The sequence below is a fragment of the Apteryx mantelli genome, chromosome 8 (assembly GCF_036417845.1).
Source record: "Apteryx mantelli isolate bAptMan1 chromosome 8, bAptMan1.hap1, whole genome shotgun sequence".
Taxonomy (NCBI): domain Eukaryota; kingdom Metazoa; phylum Chordata; class Aves; order Apterygiformes; family Apterygidae; genus Apteryx; species Apteryx mantelli.
This window is the reverse complement of record NC_089985.1, coordinates 11,456,384-11,479,457: the sequence shown is the minus strand read 5'-3', so window position 1 is coordinate 11,479,457 and position 23,074 is coordinate 11,456,384. Positions and strand designations below refer to the sequence as shown.

Genomic DNA, 23,074 nt, shown 5'->3' with positions numbered 1-23,074 from the left:
CTTAAAATGCTAGAACAAAGCAGTTGTTTAAACTGACTAGCTTTCAAACTGCTCATGCTCTTTTAAGCTTGTCCGCTAACACCCAGAAGGACAAATAGTGAAATAGCACAACAGATTTGTGTCAGGAGGTGGCAAGCTTGGGTGTGAACTGCCTATCATGAAGCACAGTTTGAAGAGCAGAATTGGCCACGTCCCAACAGCTGAAAGGCTGTTTCTGGAAATGAGACTTCAAAGACAAGCAGATTATACAAACTACCAGTTTCATCTTCCCAACCTACTTCTTGCTGTAAGGTCTGGTCTCATAAAGAAATGATTTTTAAAACTTAGCAACCTGTTTCTCTTATTCGAAAGGCAGAGGTGCTTAAAACCTGAAGTCTCTTTAAAACGGAATGGAAGTCATGTGCTTGTACATTTTACTCATCCTTCCCATGAAGTTTGTACCTGTACTGTCTGTTCTGATTCCCCTCCTTCCCCAGGCCTTGCAATTTCAAAAGAATTCAGCACTTGATAATCTTAAAAAAAATAAATAAATAATCACTTAAAATTTTTCTTTAGAACTTTTCACAAAATTTGGTCAATAATTCTCAGCCTTCTTGGCTATAACAGAGTATACAGCAATGAGACAAATACAAGGAAATACGTGTGCAAAAAGACTACAGGCTGATGAGATTTTATGAGATGACTAAAGAGACTTCTGCATCCAGATAAACAAAATCAGACCAGATTAACCAAAACAAAAGTGCCATCTGGCAACTGTAAAATTCAGCCGAGTTTCCATCAGACTGATATGCACACATACACTTACACTTAGAAGTCTACACAGACAGAGCTAAGCTCTCCTCTTTCTCCTACAAGTACTCCAGAGACGTGCATAGCAGCAAAGGAAACTTGCATTATGATTTGGATAAACAGAGGACTAGCAATCCAACACTGTTACCGCACCTAAAAATGCATATTAAATGCAGTGCAGTATGTTTTCAGAAAAAAGCATTAGTTGAAATTCATCTAAGAGTTACCTCAATTTGTTCAATACTGACTGCTTTAAAAAGAGAAGTCTGTTGTCTGATAAAAAAAATGAGATTTTGTTTCTTTAGATTTTTGTTTTCTTTTAAAACACCGAAAGGACTGAAGAGTAAGTGAATTGTTTCAAAACTTAAGGTTTTAAGACAAAAAGTCAGTCATGGCTTTTGTAAAACTCCATCCTCATGTGGATTCAGCCATGGCAAACTGTTTGTGAAATGCTGAATGAAACAGCACAGTATACATCTTCCCCCTCACCCTCCATGACAAGCCAAACGCTCTTCCTCAAAACGCAAACATACTGCAATGCTTCTGCTGAAAGAAAGAAAATAAGAACCTAACCTGTAACTATCAAAGCATATCTTCATTTCTCCTGTTTAAAGAAAAGGAATGAACTCATACCGGTCTAAAGCCCTTCCACTGACCAAGTATCTGCTCTAACTCTGGGCAACTTTCATACTTATTAAAAGCAGTTATAATACCTAACCAGATTATTGTTTCAGAGAAAGATCATGTTAACAGTAAGAACTTTGAGAACTGTAGTATCACTTTCAGATGCTCTTTAACAATTTACATTTTTAGGTATTCAACACCAAACAGTCTCATTCTTCTTTCTTCCTGACCTAATCAGCAACAGATTACATCCTCTTTCCAGTTTTGCTAGTAATTTATGCAAGACGAAGTTCCTTACAGCTACACTAGCTGTGCATCTGTTCAAAAGAGAGACATCACCCAGTTAGGACCTCAGAAGTTATCCTAGGTCTTAAAAGACTTGGGGGTTGTTTGACTGCATGAAAGAATCACCTGTTCTCCAACAGAAATAACTACAGATATCACAGTAGAAAGATAAGATGACTACATGTGAGCTTTATGACACAGTATGACTTAAAGAAAGCAATTGCTATTCCATTTTATAGTCCTTTCATTATCATCATGAATTTGACACGGTAAGTCCCTGAAAACAGGAACGATCTCTTCCGAGTTAAAAACCTACACTGCAAAATCTCATTCCGAAGCAGCACTTGTTTCACTCAAAAAGACAAAAAGTATAAACTGTAAGATGAAAAGAACAATATAATGCTATGAAATAGCAAATAATTTTTAAAAATTTTGTACATGGTATGTGCTGTAGGAAATATTTTGCACAAGTAATGAAAGCAGCATTTGACCTTATGTTTGCTAATCAACAACTCAGTATTTTTCTCGACAAAAGCAGAAGGTTGTATGCTTTTTTTCGTCTCAGGTCTAATCAACAAGTAAACCAAGTTAGCACCATGCTTTTATGCTCCACACCCACCCGACCACCAGCTACTGAATAATAAATGCCAGACTATTCTATTACTGGAATATGCATGAGCAGGCAGTTGACTCACATTCAGCCTGCTACGACAGGGGTAACAGAAGGATTCTTGAGACTTATTACTAAAAAGGAGGGTGAGGTTTTTATTTTAATTCCCTTTAAGTTCAGCTATCTATCCAAGGAGGAAATCATTTTTAAATCATGTCTAGAAAGAGTAACAACTATAAGAAAGATTCTACTGAAAACTTCTGTTTATGTTAGTTTGGAGAGGAAATGACACACAATAATACTGCCCTAGTTAAAACGTCTGAAAACTAAGAGGCACGTTAACCTCCTATAACAAGAACAGTAGCAGAGCTCTTCACACATTAATCAGAGGTGTCATAGTTCACTGGGTCTCCTCTACCTTCCCTCTATAGCTCTGGTCAGTACTGTAGGTCAGAAACTAAAATATACGGAGCTAAATCTTCTGCACTTCTACCATCTATTTCCTTTTCCATTCCCCTCCAAACCCACTTCCAAATCTTCATTTTGGAAAATATGTTTCCATTTCCAAGAACAGAAAACAAGTCTGAGAACTCTTCTATAGAGAGCAATCAGAGATATGATACAGAAATAATCTGGTACTTTATGTTACTAAGACAATGGATTTCCTCCTTCACAAATACTAAAGCATTATTTGGTCATCTAATTCTCTGAATTACTTAAGGAACTCACAATTTTGTTCTAAAATCAAATTGACTGCTATTTTTATCTAAGCATCCATTCATTTGCAGTCAGGTAGCAGAAAAGAAAACAAAGGACTGGTCAAAAGGGCAGATGTAAAATTTTCTTTTTAAGTTACTAACAAAGTGAGCTAAGATAAATATGATTTTCCTTGCAAGAGCAGACATCTTTTAATAAGGACATTAAAAATAAATTACTGTTACAGTCCTAAAGGGAAGACCCAGGCCTTCAAGTGGTAACAAATGTTGTATGGTTTTTGACTGGCTCAATCAGACAAGAAGTTTTGCTTATCATGGATGTACTATAATCAGCTTTCAATTGCCTACCTTTAACTATCACTTGTGGAAGAGATTGACATCACTGGCAGCAGTCCCTGCCACTGCTAACCCTAAAACGAAAAATGGCTTTACCACAAATAACAGCCACCCTGAGGTTCACCTAGTTAAACCAAAGTGTTACAACAAGCACCACTATGATAAATTTCAAATTAAGCAATCAGTGTGACCTTTAGAAAGCTGATATAATAAAATTTGAAAAGCTGTATTCTACAAATAATTCATGATTAATGCAGCAGAAACCTTGTGTAAACTGTGTTCATGAAAAGCCCTAAGTACAGTGGTTCACTCGAAATCAAGTACGAAACATTGAGATGCAAAGCCTCGCTAGCCTTTAAAAAAAAAAATAATAGGCAATCGATGCTAGATTTACTGTGCTGTTTTGAGGCACTGAGGTAAGCTGCTGGAATCGCTAAACTAGACTGTGGCCCTGCAGGGACACTGGCGACGTGTGCAGGAATGGAAGAGCCTGACTGGCTTGAGGGAGCTGCATTACCCGGCCAGTTCCCTCACCAGCTCCCGTCCTTGGGAACGGCGCAGGCGGGCACGGAGCTGCCTCTCACAGGCATCCCGCCCCGGCCTGCCCGCGCGCAGAACTGGCGGTGGTGCTGAAAAACGGCTGCTCACGGCAAGCTGCGAGCGGCACCCGCACCCCGCGAGCCGCGGCGGCCTCCCGGCAGGTCCACGCAGGATGCCCAATGGCGAGGACGCGCTGCGCAGCTCCGCGCTACAGCGCTGCGCTCCTGCTGCGCTACCGGAAAACAAGCGAGAGAGAAGCAACGACTCCTAGCCTCTCTCTTACACACAATATAAGATCATGGGTTTCTTTGAGAAATCTCCTAGAGGACTTTTTTTTTTTTTTAATATCTCGTCTATCTCCCAAGCTTCTGACCTTACTCCCGCACCAAGAGGTTACAGGCAAAAACTAAATTAATTAAAACCCCAGCGCTTGTCCCCTGAGTTGTCCCAAGCGCTTCGGGATGGCGAGAGCTCCAGTCCCTCCGCCCAGGGGGACGAACATATCGGTTTTGCAGCGTCCTCCTGCCGAGGCAACGAGCGGAAAACTGCAGGGTGCCGCGGGGAGCACGCAGGCAGCCCCGCACGCGGCTCCGCGCCGCGACACCGGCACCGGACTTCGCGTCGCTCCCGAGCCGCCCCGCCGCCCCCGCCGCCCGCCAACGGCCGCCCGCCAACGGCCGCGCCCCGCGCAGCGCCCGCCCCGGCGGCGGCGGCCAGCAGCGGGCACACAGCAACGCGCCGCTGCCCGGCAGCGCCCGCGCCCGCGGCGGGGTGGGCGGCCGAGGCCGCGGCGCGGCCCCTACCTCGTACTGGATGTACTGCTTCCGCCACTCGGGGGTGATGTGCGCGGCGAGGTGCTCGGCGAACTTCATCCTGCCGCCGCCGCCGGGCCGCCGGGGCCGCGCTCGCTCAGCGCCCGCGGAGCCGCCTCAGCGGCACCTCGCTGCGAAGGGGCCGCCGCCGCCGGTAGTGGGGAGGGGGGGCGGCCGCCGCCGCCGCACATGGGCCCCCTCCGCCCGCCCCGCCACTCCTCAGCCCGCCTCGGGGCTCCTCAGCGCCGCCCCGCCGCCCGCTGCGGCCCCGCTGCGGCCCCGCCCGCGCTCGCCGCCGCCGCCGCCTCTGCTGCCGCCGCCGCCGCCGCCATCTTCCTCGCCGCGCTTCCCCCCCCGCCGCCTCCTCTCCGTCAGCCGGCCGGCCAGCCAACCGGCCGCCGGCAAGACGTCATCGCCATAGCAACCGCCACCGCCGCCCACCTCCTCCGCCGCAGTGCCGGGCGGGCGGGCGGGGCTTACGGCACGTCAGCCGGAAGGCCACGCCCCCTGCGGGGGCGGTGCGGGGGCGGGACCCTCAGCGCGGGGGGCGGGGCCGGGCCTCCCTCAGCCCCGCCCCTGCCCTCGGGGGCGTCGCGGAGGGCTCCCGGGGGGGTTTCTGCCCCCCGAGGGGCTTCTCCGAGGGGCTTCTGCCCCCCGCGGGCCGCTCTGGCCCCTCCCTGCCTGCCCGGGTCCCTGGCTTGTCCCCATCCTCTTAAACCACCAGCACCGCTGCCGTGTTGCCCAAATCGACGCCCCCCACGCAAGCACCAGCCTGCCAAAAGGTCACAGGCTGCCCTGTCCTTGGGGTTATTTACCGCCTCATCCGCAGATGCTATCCACGGCGGATTTATGCCTCCTTCCGGATCGCGGATGGAAACGCGGAGTTACGTCAGGCCAGCCCCGTCAAACGCCACAGAGCCGTAGGCCGGAGCGCTCGGCTTAGTTGGGGTTATTCTCTTCATTCAGTTTTTGGCCAGGCCTCGCTCAAGCCAAACGCGTCCTCGTGCCAGAGGCGCTTGTGACTCCCGCGAGCACCTCCAGCGAGCGCCAGGCGGGGAACGGCCAGGCGGCTGGCGTCGTCAGCGCGGACGCCCCTGTCGCTAGGAAAATTGCCGTGACGTTGCTCACGCCCACAGAGAAGGAGCTTAAAGCAAGATTTCCGCGGCCCCCTCGGCAAAGGTTTTCATACGCCTCGGAGGAACAAGGGACAAGTCAAGCCTCCCGCGTCCACACGCTTTTCTTCAGCTGGGGAGTGGTTTTTGTTCTCCACGCTGCAGAAGCAGACACGCGTCCCCGCGCACCCCTGCGGGCGGTGATCAAGGTGCATTTTGCGTCGTCCCCGCAGGTCGCCCGGGGTTCGGGCTGTCCCTGGTGAGTCAGCCTTCCCGCCGAAGGCCGGCTGCAGAGAGGCCGAGGGGTCAGCAGCGGCTGGGAAGACCATCGGGGCGCTGAGGTTTATCCCCGGTGACCGTGGCGCCGGCTCACGCTGCATTTGCAGCGAATCTGCCCCCTCCCCGCGCCTCACCTGCCTTGCAGGGTGCTCCAGCACTTAATTAGCAGCTGTGAGGCTTGACGGAGCTTTGAGTGAAAGGCTCTTTAGAAGCACGCAAATTACGAAGGCACAGTCGAACACACCTCAATAATCTGTATTGTACAGTATTAAAAATCCATGCCCTGGAGCATTATTAAATCTTCCCCGAGGACACGCAGGCAAACGCTTCATCTTCTGCTTTCTTTGCGTATCGTGCAGGCAGGCGGCCGGTATTTTTCTCCCTGCCTTCGCTCCTCTTTGGCGCTGAGCTGAGGCTGGCCCGGGAGGAGGGCTCTGCGCTTCGCCTTCCTGCGCCCGGCCCCAGAGCAAGCGGCGGCAGCCCCAGGACGGCTCTGATTTGAATTCCGCGTGCGTCAGCTCCCCGCGGGTCGGGCTGCCGGCCCGGCCGGCATTTGGCAGGCCGGCGAGCCCCCGAGCTGGGCTGCAGCTGTTGAGCAGGAGATCCGATCGCCTCTGGCAGCCAGGCGAGAAGCAGGTCTGGCTGGAGACATCGTGCACCAGCGCCCGGCCGCCCACGTGACGCTCAGGGGGACACCGCGCCTCTCCGGGGTCCCGTGTCTGCCTCGCCATTCACAAAAAACCCGACGTTTAGCGTCGGTCGCCACGAATCTCGTAGGGGAGCAGCGTGGAGGTCCTGCTGCCGAGCCTGGAGGAGGGACGCGGTCCCGTCCCTCTCCCCCGCCTCCGGGCCCGTGGCTGGGGCACGCGGTGGGAAGCACCCGGGCTGCGTGGGGCCGCCTGCCACCACGTGCCCACGCTGCCGAGCAGCCCTCTGTGCCGGCACGGGACCAAATCCGCAGGGAGGCGAGGAGGGAGGGACGCTCGCTCTCCCCCCTTGGCAAAGCTCCTGGTGCACACCCAGAAATATCCTTTCAATGGTTATCTTCCCCAAGGGCCGCATCCTAAAGCGGTGCGGATAATCCTTGAGGGCCTTTTTTGCCTGAAGTGGGAAGGATGAGGTTCCCCTCGCCCCCCTCGCATCCGCTGGGGTCTGCCGGGACGGGAAGGGGGAGTGTGGCAGGGACAGCTGTGTGCGTTTGGAGGGGGAAGACGGGAGGGGAGAAGGGCTCAGAGGGCTGTTGGCCAGGGAGAAGAGTGAGAACGAGGAAGAAGATGAAGGGGAAGAGCAGAAGAAAACACAGGAAGGATAAGAAAGAATTTAGGGAGGCGGAAAATTAGGCCGACAGGCCACAAAAAGCTAGGGGGGAAGGAAAAGAAAGACAAGACAGTGCAAAGGAAAAGGGAAATTTCTCCAAAAGTTACGTGAAGCGCACAAAGCCTGTATCCTTGCACAAATCACCGCGCCTGACCACAGCGTAACGCAGATATCCGGAGGATCGGAAGGGACCGGCGCCGTGTTATGGCGCTTTGCCTGGGGCGTCTCTGGTGGCACCACCGTCGCAGCCTCTCTGCTCCCTCCTCCGCCGCGGGGAAGAAAAGGGGGGTCCCGTGCTCTCCCCGGAGGACGCAGCCACCCTTCTTCGCTGCCTCTCCGAGGAGAGGGGCGGAAGCGGGGGCAGGCCCTTAAAAGCCCATCTCACGGGGTTCATCACATCGTCATGGGTGCCCCGGGTCTCCTTCCTCCTCGTGACGGCAGCGTGGCTCCACGCCGGTGTCCGTTTGCTGTCCGTTAGCCCCAGGTGTCCCCGAACCAGCCCCTCACAGTTTCCCAGGCTCTCAGCAAAGCAGTTCCCTCACCGAGCTGCAAGGGCAAGACGTTCCCCCCCGCGTCTCTCCCACGGCTCCAAAGCCCGCTGCCAGAGGCTCCTACGGAGGGCCGCGTACTGGCAGCGGGGTACGTCGTCCCTTCCTGCCCGGACTTTTCGTCTGGGCCAGGTCGCGTGCCCCGAGCACGCACAGCAGCTTGCCGCAGCCCGGTGGCCCTGCTCCCGCGGCTCCTCGTCGGCGCCCTGCCAGCCGTCTCCCCTTGCCCAGGCCTCGCGGGCTCCTTAAAGAGACAAATGACCCTATTCCAGCTGAAAGCCCAGGGGCTCCTTGCGTTTCAGCTTTATTCCATGCCACGTTACACGGCTACGCAGAGCAAAACTCCCATCGACTCCAGCAAGCCCAGACCGTCGGTCCGCAGGGCTCATTTGCTGCAGTGATTTAGTGGGGAATTGTCAGCGGCCCAGGGACCTCTGATTTGCGAGCGCTCTTGTTTGCTCTGAGATTTACCCAGCAGCAAGAGCAGAAAATGCAGCAGCGACGTCCGAGCTCGCTGATACCATCTCTTAATTATGTTTGCAGAAAACCATTTAATGAATAGAGCTTTAGTGCCCTTCATCAGAAACTTCACACTCAGCAACCTCCCTGGTACTGACCTTAGGAGAGAGCCAACCGCTGTGCCACAGCTTGACTAACATTTAACAGGTCACCAGCTTTTAATGCATTGCCTTTGCAAGCTTGTACCAGATAAAATCACTTAGCGTCTGAATCCGCTCCCGCTATGATTAGCACTGCCTTCAGCGGGGGCAGACATGAGAGGTGGGCCTCTGCAGTTCTGACCCTTTGAGTCCAGTAGACCTTCCAGAGATAACATGCAACATGGGGGAAAAGAACAGATTCAGAAATCAATATTCTCTTCACTATTTGCTGGACGCACTGGATGAAACGTGTACCGCACCTTGGGATGCGTGGTACATGAACATCTTGTGATACTATAGCTTGCAAATTCAGCAACTGAAAATGGTTAATGATCTTCCCTTCCCTTTGTCCCTTGGATATTGTCTTACCCCAGTGTAAAGCAGGTACCAAATGCTATTTATTCCTATCACACTAATGTAGATGACAACAGTAGAGGCAGAACAGAGGCTGGAACCTTCTTACCAACATTTACAGTGTTCTGCAGCAATAGTTCAGTTTACTTCAATATCTGATCGGCCCAAATCCGCCTCCCGTATCAGATGTGCTCTGGGAGCGTGCTTGGCAGAGGAACGATGTTTTGGTGCTCTGCTGGGACTAGGGGGTTTCCGAGTCTTCTGAACGTTTCAACACTTGCAGCGCTGCACATCTAGCGACTAAGGGAAGGAAGCGAACACGAGGGGAGGAGGAGTGTGAAACAAAAGAGGAAGGGCCGCACTCTCGCGCCTCCGCTGTCCTCCACCCGGAGCCGGGGTCTGGGCGGCAGGAAACACTCCTACCGAGGATGGACGCAGACCCCAGGTCCCAATGCCTCGTGTCCGGAGCACGTTCGCCTCTGGGTCTAGAGCCTGCTGGCCCTCGCGGAGGGCAGGATGCTCCGCTCCGCACCCGGGAGAAGGGCGGACTGCCGCAGAGCCGGGTGTCGAAGGCGGACTAGGGCTCCCGTCACGCTGCTGGGCAAACCCAGCCTTCGCTGTGAACCGGAGCAGCTTCACTGCTGCTAAACTCTGCCTCCCACCTCCCGCTTCCCAGAGGCGTTAAGTCACGCCGCTGTGACTGCCAGGCATGAAGGGCCTTTACTTGGTCCAGGCTTCCACGTTCCTCTGATCCCGCTCTCTCTCTTTTCCAGGAAATGGTTTGCATTGTGATTCTCTCCCATGCTGTTTTAGCTAGGAGAAAATAAAAGAAACAACATTATTTGCATTTTTAAACTGAGCAAGAAGAAGTCGAGAGTGGGCTTTCTGCCAGTGCAGTCTGGCACTTGCTTTGTTGAGAGCATATAGAATAATTTATAAATAGCATGTTTAAAAAAATAATTATACTTTTAAAGATCCTGCATTGCTGGGGAGAAACAGTCTTCAAAAGAGGCTTTAGAGAAAGAGTCTTCCAGAGGGAGAGTTTTCCTTAATGGCATCTTTAAAATCAGCAAGAAGAAGGTTTTGCAAAGCAGGAGACAATGCAGAACACCCACAGATAACTATTCCTAGGCCCTTCTTCTTAGCAAGACAGCCCGCCTCCTCCCCAGGCGTCTGACCTTTAAGACACTTGGATATTTAGAGGGTTGGTTTGTCACCGCAGGGGACATTTTGAAGCATGATTCGCCCTGGCCCTGCGAGCGGGACGCGGGGAGCAGAGCCCGGGTGGGCCGTCGCTCACGCCTCCTCGCTTCGAAGCCGGCAGGGCAAAATCAGGGGGAGCCGGGAAGATGCCGCTGCAAACTCATCTTCCCCCCACCAAAACCTGAGCGGCTCAATGAAAAAAAAAAAGAAAAAAGAGGGTGGGAGGATGCGAGCACCAGCTCTTTTCTCCCACGGGAGTCGCAGCCACGTGCCCCGGCCTCAGCCTAACGAAAGGCACGGCAAAGCCGTCGTCTCCCAGCGTACAAGGTGCCGGCTCGCGCGGAGCGAGGCAGAAATGCCCCGGAGAGATGGCAGAGGGGTGGCTGACGGAAAACGGCTATTTGCTGCCTCCTCGGGAAGAGCTGGCCCTGCCAAGGCAATTATTTCCCGTTCCGAAGGAGGAGCAGGTGTTGTGCTGTGGCAGCTTGGGAAGGAGGGGAAATAAATAAAGAGGGAAATAAAAGCAGGTCAGTGGTGAGCTTGGCGCGGAATTACGAAGGGATTTAGTAAATCATACGGGGAGACACAGCCCTGCCTGCACAGATCAATAGAGAGGCAGCCCGGGGCTTCCCGCTGCACGCGCTCCGCAGGGCCGGATCAGGCACTACCGGCATTAGCTGGTGAGCCCCTAACGCTCCCATTAGGTGCTTTTACCAATACCGTTCTTGAGAAGCACGGTCGATATATTAGATTTCCTAGAGACAGCAGTGCAAAATGCACAAATCCTCCGGCAGCCTGAACTGGAGCCATTGATTTTCCATGTGTTCTCGCTCGCCACGGGCACGGCGGAGGCCGAGGGGGTGATTACGGACATCGCAGACCGGCGGGTTGCCGGTCCCCGGGGCGCGGGCAACGCGCGCAGTCCGGCCAGCAGCGGCACAGCCTCACTCGCCGGGAGCTGCCGCGACGTTCGCGCGCTCAGGCCAGCTGCCTGCAGCGGGTCTGTCGAGCCAAGAGAAGCAGCGGTTACCGGGCAATGGCAATGCGCTTCCCAGGTCTGCATCCGCTGGCAGGGATGTCGGTACGGATCTTGCCTCTGCCAAGGGCTATCCAAAGAGCCAGGAGCCACAGCCTCACGTGGCTCTCCCGAGCTGGGCAAGATGACGGTTTTGTCCCTGTTTCAGAGGGGGACCGTGTGTCGAGAGCCGGGGGGGGCCCGGTATGAGCGGACGAGCCCCCTGCCTCTGACTGCAGGTGCCTCCCTCTTCACGTGGCCTGAATCTGATCCGTCGGGATTAAGCTGGTTGCCGAGGTGGACTTTGGACTCGGCTCCCAACAGCTCACCCCGTGCTGGGGAAGCAGGAGAGCTGTAGCGGGGAAACCAGGGATGGCATCAAAAGCGCAGGGGCGCCCGGGCCCCAACCCGCCTGCGCGCGCCACCCGTGCTCTGCAGGGCCGAGGTGTCGCCCCCCCCCGCGCTCCCCAGGGCAGGATTTGACCCACGCTTTGCCCAGCCGGCGACGAAGTGCCCTGTCTAGAAAGTCCCCAGGTCAGGCAACGCAGCACCTCCGGCTGCACGCCCACGTGCAGAAGCGCGATTGGTATTAAACCCCCCAGGGATGCTCAAACACAGCCCCAAGGGCCAAAACAGCGGCACCTCCTCTTGCTCGGGAGGTGGCCCCGGCAGGCCGCGTTTCGGGAGAGCGTCGCTGCCTCGCCTCTTGACGCTGCGACCACGAAGAGGCTGACCTTTCCCCGGGGCCGACTCCTGGCAAGCGGCCGCGCAGCAAGCACGCTTCGTCTCCTCATTGCTCGCATGCTTCCCCTTGGGTTTCCTTGGATTGCACGGAGATCTCCTCCGGAAACCCAGCCAGGGAATAATTGCTGGTTGGAAGGAAAGGCAGCCGACAAAAATAGGGAAGCTGCACCCGCTTGCTAATCCCCCAGCAAACCCGCGGCCGCCGGGGTTTGCTTTCCCCTCCCTTCGGCTGCGCTCGAGCTGCTCCTCACCTCCCCAGGGCCAGCGAGCCGGCCAAGACGACCTCGGCGGTCGCTTGCAGCCCCCCTTCTGCAACATGCCAGGCGGCGTGCCGGCGTCTTCCCGGCCGTGCCGCCCCGGCCGGCTCCTGGCGGGACCCGCTGTGCGGGGACAAGTGCCCGTGCAAGGACTGCCCGTACAGGGCTGTGCTGCAGCTGGCTCGGCCAGGGACTCGCTGCGCTTTCTTGCCCCCGGGATCAGAGGGGGGGGGCCTGCCCTTGGCAAGGCCGTCCAAGCGTGCCTCCTCGCTGCCGTGAGTCCAGCTAGCTCCAAAATCGCCCTTGGAGGCGTTCTCCAGTGGGCGGCGAGGCGCCAGGCGGCCCTGGGACCGGTCCCCGCCACGTCCCCGAGCGCCTCCCCGTTGCCCTCCCGGGGTGCCGCGGGCAGCGGAGCGCAGCTCCCGGCGTCTTCCCGAGGTAACGTCACCTGGCGTCTTGCAGGTAGGTCGCTTCCCGCCTCGAGCCGAGATGCTGCACGTTTGACTGGTGCTTCCTGCGCGGCGAGGAGAGGCGGCCACGCCGGCGCGTGACGCCGTGCGCTGTGTCAGCATGGCCATTTGCATCCTACCTTTGCCCTCAACCAGCACATCTGTAACGGCACCAAAAAGTGAAGTGCCGACCAGGTTGAGATGTTGGCTAATACTTATGGGAGAAACCTGCCGAGCCGGCCGAGCTTTCCGGGAATTTTTGGAAGTCCTGCCACAGATCTCTGATAGGGTAAGGGACATGGAGGTTTGCAAGCTTCATGGTTTTTTCACAACCTCGAAACCGTAGCGCATTGTAAATGATGGCCAGAAGGCCACATGCTTCCTATTTGCAAGGGCCGCGTCAGGAAAACAACAGCCGCTCCTGCCAAGCCTCGCTCGGCCTTGCCGCTTCGGCGCCAAACGCTTGAGAAGAGGCGTCTGCCCCGCGCGGTTCCCTCAACGACACTTGGCCGCTCCTGGCTCCGGACCGCCGCAGCTGTCCCTGGGCATCGCAGCGGCTGCACGTTGCCCACAGCAAGCTCATTAGATGGTTTCCCCGGCACAGCGCTGTCTTTGCAGGCTCTTTCTCCTGAAGGCTCCTCGAAGGGATCGTGTGACTCCCGGTTACTCCCGTATGCAACCGGGCTGAGCGCGAACGGGCCGTAGGGGCTGTAGCACACAGCTCCGGTTCTGCAGCCGTGGTGGGAACAGGGAACTTGCGTCAGACTTAACTGAATCATCTAAAGCAAGCGGAGAGACACACCAAAAGTGCTCGTGCCCACCAGTGGGGAGAGCAAGAGGCAGCGTAGCAGCCGGACTTCCCAGCCCCGTTGTGGACTGATCCCAGCCAGAAGCGACTCTGCCGTGTTCATACCGTTGAGTTCACATCTGTTTTCACCCAGCTGCACAGAAAACAGCAGCTCTCTTCTCCAAGCGCAGCCCACAGGCTGCCTGGACACACAGCCCGGCTTTGTTCTCCCCAGCGAAATCAGCCCCAGAGCTGGAAATCGCGTGCACGCAGAAAAGACCCGGGATTTTCGGGGGCTCCGCTACCCCGACTGGTGCCAGCAGATGTTGCAAGGGTCCCTCTGCAGCCCGAGCCCCCCTCCGTCCTCTCGGCTGGCCTTCCCCACTGATTTTATGATCCGTCGGGCAGGAATTAGTGCACGACCCTTCCCTGGCGCACAGGGCCACCGAACGGCCGCGGCAGAGGCTCCGGCCCCGGCTCACCAGCGCAGCCCGCCCCGGCGCGAGGAGGCGACCGGCACCTGGGGGCCCCTTGCCCCAACCGCCCCAGCCCGCTGCCGTGCAGGCGCTGCAGGAAGCGCCGACCTGCAGCCCGAGCACCACGTGCTGCGTTTTATGGCAGAATCAGGCCATAAATCTCCCTCTCGGAAGGTGCAATCACTTCGGTGCAGATTTTCCCTTGCAGAACTTGTAGCACCACGTGACAAAAATCTGTAAGTAAAACTCAGACGCGAGCCATTTATAACGGCAGCGATGTGATTGCTGCTGCTGACAGCTGCAATTACAGTCACTTGCTTCAACCTCTCCTCGCCGGGAGAAGGCAAAGCCAGCGCCAGCCGCCGCAGTCCTGCATGGCAGCGGGAAGGGGTCCGGAGCGGTGTTCCCTGAACTTTGTCCCCTCTCTGGTGGCATTAGTCACCTAGAGGCAACGCTCAGGGAGCATTTGGGGGGGGATGCGGGACGGGCACGGGGACGCCGAGCCCGAGGGACGCGGCCAGCAGCTGCGGAGCTGCGGGGAGATCCGTAAGCTGGGTGCCTAAGGCCGTCGTGCCCGGCACAAATCCGGAGGGGCGCCGAGCCCGGCATAACGCCACCAGGGGCTGGACGGGCCTTGGTGTCTGTCTTATTTTGCTGTTTTCACTGAACAGCGCCTAGTTTTTTGTTTCAAAACAAACGGCGCTCTCGCACTTTTTGCACAAGCATGAAAAAGGAAGGGGAAGAGCATGGGCTGAATAAAGCAAAACAGAAATGAAGCTTTTTTTTTTAGTTTCAGGTCAAGCAAAACGCTTTAAGATCAAATGAAAATGAAATTTCTCCTTCAGCTTTTCACCTTAATTTGAAAAACAAAATACCATGCCAAACTTCTCTTGATTGACCGGAACCGAAAAGCTCTTACTCAGCGGTGAGATCTGCCGTTCCGCCGAAAGAGCCAGTATTTGCAGAGCTCCCGCTGCAACCTTTGAGCAGCTGGGCAGCTGCGATGTTGCAACCGCCCTGGTGCTTGTATTAGCTCAGGCTGCTGTCAGCACCGCCCGGGGCAGCAAGGCTTCGGGCACACGTGCAGAGCGGCGTTTGGCACCTGGGAGAGGCCTTTCTCCACCAGCATTTAGGAAGAGGTTCAATGATATGCCGGGGAGAGGGGAGATTTATGTACTTTTGGGTAGGGGGCTGCATTCCTTTTCCCCTCACGGCTACTGATTTGCATTCACTGCAGCAAGGGAGTTTATGGAAGGGGGGAATTGGTGTTTTGTTGATATCTAAAAAACCCGATATGATAGAAGTGCTAATTACACGCTTCTTCCCCAGATTCTCTGTTTCACACCTGGGGCTATAATGAATGCAGGTAAAACGCGCAGCCGAGCGATGCAGCAAACCCCTCGCGATCTCAGCTTTCCCGCCGTGCCGCGGGGATGGCGAGCACGAGGGAGCCGAAGCACGAGAGGCTCTTTGCCGCCACGCGGCGCTGCCGCTGGGACAGCCGTATCGCCTTCCGAAGCCCTCTGTGTGATGATTATAGCAGGCCTCAGCGCGGAGCCGGCTGCCCCAGCTCGTCCCTGCTCGCGGCACCATCCCGGGCCGCTTCTCCATCCTCCTGCCCGGGCTGGGAGCAGCCACCTCCCTCGGGTTAATGCAAGACGCACGTGGCCTGCAGCAAATTGCTTTCAGGAGCAGGTCTGAAAATGCAGCGGGCATCCAGCTGGGATGGACGTGGGGAAACACCATCCCTGCCGCCCCCCGGCAAGCACCTTCCCCCCCCCAAGCCTGCAGCCGCCGCAGGAGAAAGCGGCTTCGGAGCCCGCTCGGAGGCGGGGGCGCAGCAGGCCGGGTCCCACGGGACCTTTCCTCCGCAGACCTCTCCCGACCTCGCCTGCGCCAGGGCAGCGACCGCGGCCGTTTGTTTAGATTCCTCCCTGGCCGATGTTGAATTTTCAACCTGTTGTTTTCCCCAGCCTGTGACCCAATCGCAATTTCCTGGAAATCGCTGTCCTTCCCGGGGAAGAAAGCCGCGGGGCTGGGAGGCTGCGGGCAGGCACTTGCGGCCGCGGGAGCGCAGTGCTCGTCAGCCCCCGCGCACTTGCAAGCGCTTAGCTGCTCCGGCACTAACTGGCTTCCAAAATATTGTGCGGGCAATGGGGCATACGTTCGTTTGGCCATGCTAAGGAATACGTACGTAGGGTGAAAAATGAGAGTGGCTTTTTTCCTCTCTCGGCTCCAATCGTGCCTGTGTTACCCAAAGTGTAACATCGGAGCGCCTCCTTCCAGAAGCTCACTGCCCGGCCCAATTTCTCACAGCGGGAAGGTCGAGGACCTGGGACCAGGGGAAAAGCTCTCAAACGTGAGCCTCTTGCTCTGCTGAGAAGGGTCTCGGATGGGTGGCCGTCACCCATGCGTCTCCAGGCCCCCCGGGCTGCACCATCCGCAGCTACGGCTCCCACCCCGCAGGCTGGAGCTGGAAAGGATGCCTGGTTGCACGGGTTCCCAGGAAACCCTCAGTGCACCCGTTGCCTTTGGCTCGTCCCCCCCAGACGTGGTGGCTGCCCCTCGCAGGGTACGCCCCGCTGACCAGGGGGTGAAGGATCCACGGGCTGCCCTGCCCTGCCGCCGAGGAAGCTCGTGACACTCATTAACCAGAGACACAGGTCTGCAAGCCACGGAGGCAACGCGCGCCAGGTCAAGGACTGCTCGGTGGCTTGGCCCCAGGTGGCCGGCGCGGTTCGGAAGGGCCGGGGACCCCGGCGCAGCCGTGTCCCTGGCCGCTGCCATCCCCGTGCCCTTGGGAAGGGGCACAGCTCCCCAGCCCATAACCTATTTTTTCGTAGCCAGGTGTCTCCCGCAGTAAAATGAATGGCCTTGAGCAAAACAGCTCCTAATTACCTCTTTCTTCTTTTGTTGTGGAAAGAAAGTGTAATCACAGCTTAGCTCGCGGGGATCCCTCCCGATGCTCCTTCCAGGCTGCCCAGGGCGGGAAGCCAAGAGCGGCCTCCTGCCCTCGCAAGGGCGCAATGACGGGTTTCCAGGCTGACCAGTACGATGGACACGGTAATTACACGGGGATATTTTTTCCCTGCTCCTCTCCGCCGGTTGCAGCCTGTTATTGTGCCTCCGAGAGCCCAGCGCGGGACTGGGGCTGACCCGCACGCGCAGCTCGGCCCGAGCGGGACGGCGCCAGCCCGGCCTGCCTAATTCGGGGCTGAAAAGCCGCAGAAAGCCGCAGCAGGAGCCGCGGGCCCGCAGGGAGAAGCCGTGCCTAAGGCAGCAGCTGAAATGACCGGCCCAACGGGGACGCTGGGCCAAGGAGGGACACGTGCGGGGCAGCCTGGGGCGCTGGCAGAGCCGCGGAGGGGGCCGGGAGCCCCCCCCGGCGCGGGCAGGGCAGGCGCCCCTCCGAGTCTCCATCCTGCCCTTTCCCAGGCTGCCGGGAACCGGCAAGTAAATCAACGCGATCCCGCAGGGCGAGCGGAGCGTTTCGGAGCCTGGTATCCATCCATCTCCTTAGTTTTTTTCCACGCCGAGCTCCTAAAGGCTCCGCGGGCGGCTTGTATCAAACCTGCTCCCACGCCTGCCGAAGCGAGGGGGTGGAGGGAAGGACTGGGCCCGCCGTGCAGCCGCTCTCTTAAAAAACAGGGAAGGAAAACGAGAGGGGGATCTGGCGCGAGCTATAAGTGCTCCAGCAAGGGAGCCCGGCGAGGTAAAAGGCCCCTTTCACCATGGAGACGAGACAGAAGCCGCGCGGAGGCTGGGCGCCTCGGATAATTCGCTGCAAGCACTTCTGCAAGCTATTCGGAGAGGGTTTCATCCTGCCTCCCGGCCCCGGCTGCCGCCGCGTGCCGAGCGCTGGCGGCTCGGGCCCAGCCGGGGCTTCTCCGCTGCACGCGGGGCCGGCGGGACGCGACACGACGCGCAAAGCCGAGCTCCGCCGGGGCGGCGGGGTCCCGCGCCCAGCGCGCTGGGGTGCTGCAGGGAGCCCAGGGAGGGCCGTGCTGCACCGTGCGGAGCCGGGCTGGGAAGCGGCTCCGCGCGGCCCCGACGTCAGCTGGATGGAGCCGATTGATTTCTGGTGGAGCGCAGCGCACAGGAAGAGTTTGCTGTAAACATTGCGGTCTGTTTACGAGCTCGGGTGTTAATCATGCACTCGAGAGGAGCTATTATTTTTTATTTGCAAGCAGCAGAGCCAAGCTGATTCCGCCTTCCCCCCCTTCCCGGTTTGAGCAGGGGACTCGCTATCCTCCGAAGCAGCCGGGAGGCGGCTGCGATTTCAAGCCTGCTTGCCTGGGGCCATCAGGCTTCCCGGCAGGCAGCCTGGGCGCACAGGGCTGTAGAGGCAGGCCGGGTGCTCGCAGGCGAGCTCCCAGCCCCGGCCCAGGGCATGTCCATCCCCGCACCAGGCCAGCCCCATCCTCCTCCTCCTCGCCCAGCTGGGGACCCCGCACTCATCTCCAGCCCCTAGAGCAGCCCCAATGCGTAACACACAGGCTGAGCCGTGGCTTGCTGCAGGGTGGTTTTGGCCACCAGCAACAGCAGGGTGGATGCCAGCAGGGAGAGGGGGGGCCCATATTTATGCTCCCACCAGCCCCTGCACAGGGGGACAGTGCCAAGGGCCCTAGCAGAAGGGGACACAGGATACTTTGCAGCTGGGCACAGCAGCTTGGCCCCTTTTCCCTGGCCCAGCACTCACCTCCCACAGCTCTCCCTGCTCTCCAGGTGCTCTTCCTGCTCCAGCCTCCTTCATCCCTGCCTTAACCTGGCCAGGGGCTGCTGCAGGCAGCTTTAAAGCCCCATCATGCAATAAGTAGGTTATTTAGGGCAGCTGCACTAGCCCAGGCAGAGCAGCTAAGCAAAGACCATGCCCCTTCTCTTCCTGGCCCTGGGGATGGTGGCTGCTAGGGACACGGTCTGCAGAAAGCACAGTCCTCGCTGCAGCTTGCCCGCTCCCCAGCCCTGGCACGTGCATCCTGCCTTGGCCTCACGTCATCCTGCTTTTACAACAAAACAGCACAAACCACAGGTCTGTCAAGATGCAATGGGGCCCTCCAGTTTGCTATCTCAGCTGTGTTGTTTTAAGGTACCTTGGAGCTTTTTCCTCTCTAAAGGAAAATTCCTGCTCCTGGTGAAGCAGGGAAAGGGCTGTAAGGTGAGTAAGAGCCAGTCTATTTCTGGCTCTGATGTGAGGGTTTTTTCCACAGCTCCTGCATTTCCCTCTGAAAACCTCGGGATGGAAAGATGGGTGCGTGTGGCGCTCATGTGCGAATGAGTCCGAAGCGTCTGCGCTGCGTCAGGGAGGCCCCAAGAAGCCGTGCGGATGTCCCAAGTCACATGTGCGGTGGGTGTTTGCCCTTGTCCCTGGACATGCTGTGACAAACGGCCACGTTGCTCCTCTCCCACCTGGGGCAGTGAGAGGACATCTGCAGGGGACACCCGATGGGCAACAGCTGTGCCGGGGTAGCATCCGGCTGCGGCACCGGGGCTGCTCCAGGTGCTTCTGCGTGTAACTTGGAGCGAGACAGGGACCTCCAGCCACGGGTCTCCGGCTGGCAAGCTGCTGCGTGGGCTGCTGGCGGGCAGGCTGCTGCAGGACCGCAGGGCGCAGGGGCAGCTCGGCGGGGGCTCTCTGCCTCAGTTTGCCCCCCTGTAAAATGGGCAACGCTGCGCGCGCCCCTGCGGGGGGCTGCGGCGGGCTAGGGAGGAGCGGGGCGCCGAGGCCGGAGGAGGATGGGGCTGGGGCGCCTGGATGCGCTGGGCTCCCGGGTGGGCAGCGTTTCCTTGGATGACTCAGAGCTGCCATTTGCCGCGGCCGGGGGCGGAGAAGGGAGATGGACTCGACAGCTGTGCGGGGGGGGAGCTTTCCAGGCGAAGGAGATACTGGGCTAAATATAACCCGCTTCGGGCTCCGTTGGCCGGGACCCCCCGGCGCCGGGGGAGCAGGGACCTGCCAGCGGCCCCCGAGGGCGCCCGGGGCGGGGGGGGGGGGGTGTCCAAAGCGAGACGGTTCTGCAAACCCGAGGCTCAGGTGGCCCCGGGGAGGCCCCGGCGGCGGCAGCAGCCCGCCACGGGCGGCCTCGGGTGCCCTCAAGCGGCAGCGAGCTGCGGGGCGGAGCCGCTCTCGGCACCCGGCCGGGTTCGGGCGACCGCGGGGCGCTCTAGGGGGACCAGAGATCTCGGGGGGGGGGGGGGAGGATTCAGTTTTGGCCCCCCCCCCAAAAAAAAAAAAGACTTAAGAAATGTTTGCAGAGCAGCTGGCGGGAAATCAAATGGCTGTTTTCTCTCCCCAGTGACAACACAAGCTTCAGAAGCAGCGGGTAGATGTTTTAATTCCAGCTTTCTATGTGGAGTTAAAAAAAAAATGTTTTTTTTTTTTACTTTATACGTGCGCGGGTGCTGTGCTGAAAGTGAATCCTCTGCTTCTGAAGGATTTGTAAAAAGCTCGGTTCCCCCGAGCTGGCAAGTCCCGGGAAGGGAAGCTTCTCCCGGGGATCCCCCACGCCGGCTGCCTCGCGGGTCGGGCGCCTGCGAGCTCTCTAGGCTGGCTCGGCTGCGTGTTTGCTGCGGCGATGGAGCCCGGAACGTCCGGGCGCGGCGCGCGTTTCCCGCCGGCGCGGCGGCCGCGCGTACCGAGGCGAGGCAAGGCAAGGCCGGGCCGCTGCGCGCGGGGGGACGGCGCGGCGGGCGGACCGGGCGGGCGGCGCGGCCGCCATGGCGTCGCCCCCGCTGGCCGCGGCGGCGAGCGGCGGCGAGGCGAGCTCGGGGCCGGAGGCCGAGGGGCCGGCGGCGCCGGGCCGCGACCTGGCCGCCCTCTTCGAGCAGGCGGCCGCGCGGCTGCCGGCGCTGGTGCCGGCCGCCAGCAAGGAGCAGCTCCTCTACCTGTACGCCAGGTACAAGCAGGTGAGGGCCCAGCGCCGCGGGCCTCCCTCCGCTCCCCCGCGCCCCCCCGTCCTGCGTGGGAAGGGCAGGCAGTCGCGCGAGGGGCGAGGCGGCCCAGCTCGTGCGGATGAGGACGTGGAAAGCTCCCTTTAAAGCCCATAAGTTCAGGGCCGTTAGCGTTGCGTGTGGTAAAGCTGGAGGAAACCTAGCGAGGTGAAGAGCCCCCTATTCGTCGCGGTGTTCCCGAGTCTTTTCTGCTTTGCTTGGGCAGCTGCAGCACGAAGCTTCTCGCGGCTCCTGTGGGGCTGCTCTGCCGCTTGAAGCGGGGCACTTGTCTGCAGGCTTTAGCCCCTGACAAGCCAGCGCCGCGACAGCTCGCTGGCGGCTCGGTGGCCTCGCAGAGCTCGCTGAGCCTCTGGAGTACCTAACCTTACCGACACGGCTGGCTCGCTTCCACGTGCCGGCTTCGCTGTGCGGGCTGGGTGACGAGGAAACTGAGATCTTTGTGTTTTCACAAATAGTTCCCGCCAGCAGGTTAGAAAAGCCGAGTGAATGGTTTGTAGGGCAGAGCACCGATCTCCCCGTTCGGAGACATCAGCCCCGCGGTGGGGTCTGCGTTAACAGGCCAGGTGTGAGCGTTAAACCTCCTCGGTTTGGCCGAGGCCTCAGGTGTCTGTTCAGGTGTGTTTGTGGAGTCAGAGCCCTAGAGCGGATGGGAAATTAAACTCAGCTGTTGTACATATAATTTTGAATGTGAATCCTTTTCCCGTTCAGTTCCCATGAGTTGGCAAGTTCTGGGATGCATCCAATTGGAATATATGGTGTGACTTGGTTCTCTTATTTAGGCATAAATTTTAAACACTTGTTATCATAGAGGTGTTTCCCTGCTACCTGTGTGTCTGATCATAGACTAGATCAGCAAGCATTTTTAACTGACTGCTTTCTGTCGATTAAAGGAAGGACTGAAGGACTCTGAAATATCTTCTGTGGATAATCAACTAAGCTTAATTTTCCCCTTCTTTGTCAGATGGGTCCTTTGACATGATACAGTGGTTTACTGATAGGTAAATAGTTCAAGGCATTAAAACCAGCTTGAGTATGCTTGCCGCTGTTACCCTGTTAGAGCTTCTCTCCTGTCTTTTATAATAGTGGCGTTTTTTCTTGCTCCTGTGGCAGAATCTATGTAAACAAAACAAGCAAAAAAAAGCAGCAGCTAAGGTACAAAGGACTAACAAAGTCATGAGTATTGTTACAACTTGAAGGTTAAAGAATAAAAGTACAAATATGACTGTGTGTGTGGCAAGAGATGCTGCCTTGATTTGAATGTGATCCTATTCCCCCAGCTTGGATAAACAGTCAAAACTAAGTGTGTGCATCTTCCCCATGATTTTCCTTCCATATGGGATGCACTACAGATATTGTCTCACTACGGCCACTTACAAGCATTTTTATTTTTTTTAATCATTCTCCAGGCTGGTGGCTCTCAGACTGTGGTTTGTGGACCATTAATTGCATCGAGTGCAGGCTGGTCGGGTGATGCTCTGTCTTCAGATTTTTCTGCTGCTTAAACAGCTCTCCAGGATTCTTTTTGCCTTTAAGAAAAAGGGGGAAAAAGTAGCTGGGGAACTTTAAGAACTTTTCATCTCATCCCAGGCATGGTCTTAGAGAAAGGGATTTTTCTGTACTATAAACTTTTTTTTTATTGCATGTCATTATTGGACAAACATTTCTGTAGCCTCAGGAGTCATGATGCAAATAACCTCTATTTTTCATTTTCTTGCAAATGTTTTGGAGCTGCCCTGGGTGGAAAAGGGAAGGCATGGCTTGCATATCGGTTTGTTAGCCAGCAGACTACAGAGCATTTCCTGGTGCTGGCCCTGTAAGGACAACAGGGTGTTTAATGTTGTTTGGCTTAAAAATTACTAAAATCAGAAGCCATTTCACAACAAAGATCAGTTTGATACAAGTCCAGGAAAAGCCAGTCATTACCCCACACCAGCACAGGCTTCGACAGGTTTCCAGTTGACTGCTGCTGAGGGGATCAGTGTGCTTCTGTCTTCTCCTTCTGTCCCTGCCGTACCCGGCCAAGCTGCACGCAGAAGCAGGAGCTTTCCTGCGCCTTGGTTTTGGGGTGGGTTAGGATCTGTGCCGTCAGTTGTCCGGCACAGCCCAGAAAGGTGCAGCCCTTGTTTCACGGTGCCTGGGAGGGCAGCGCTTGCAGTGAAGGCGGGAGAAGTTTGCTAGCACAGCTACTGCAGGATTAGGCTCTGCTAGCTTCAC

At 57.1% G+C, this 23,074-nt stretch overlaps 2 protein-coding genes across 3 annotated transcripts in view; one reads left to right on the top strand and one right to left on the bottom strand.

Moving 5' to 3' along the window:
- The window catches only part of XPR1 (xenotropic and polytropic retrovirus receptor 1), a 120,627-nt gene extending 115,718 nt beyond the window's left edge, over positions 1-4,909 (bottom strand). Inside the window, exon 1 of the mRNA XM_067300611.1 lies at positions 4,704-4,909. Within this exon, the coding sequence (XP_067156712.1) occupies positions 4,704-4,772 (69 nt within the window). The 5' untranslated portion in view covers positions 4,773-4,909. The remainder of the gene's footprint in view (positions 1-4,703) is intronic.
- A 15,711-nt stretch (positions 4,910-20,620) lies between these two features.
- ACBD6 (acyl-CoA binding domain containing 6) overlaps positions 20,621-23,074 on the top strand; it is a 90,562-nt gene continuing 88,108 nt past the window's right edge. For both annotated transcript variants that reach the window (XM_067300609.1, XM_067300610.1), the window contains exon 1: positions 20,621-20,815. In XM_067300609.1, coding sequence (XP_067156710.1) covers positions 20,627-20,815 — 189 coding nt within the window. In that variant the 5' untranslated portion in view covers positions 20,621-20,626. The remainder of the gene's footprint in view (positions 20,816-23,074) is intronic.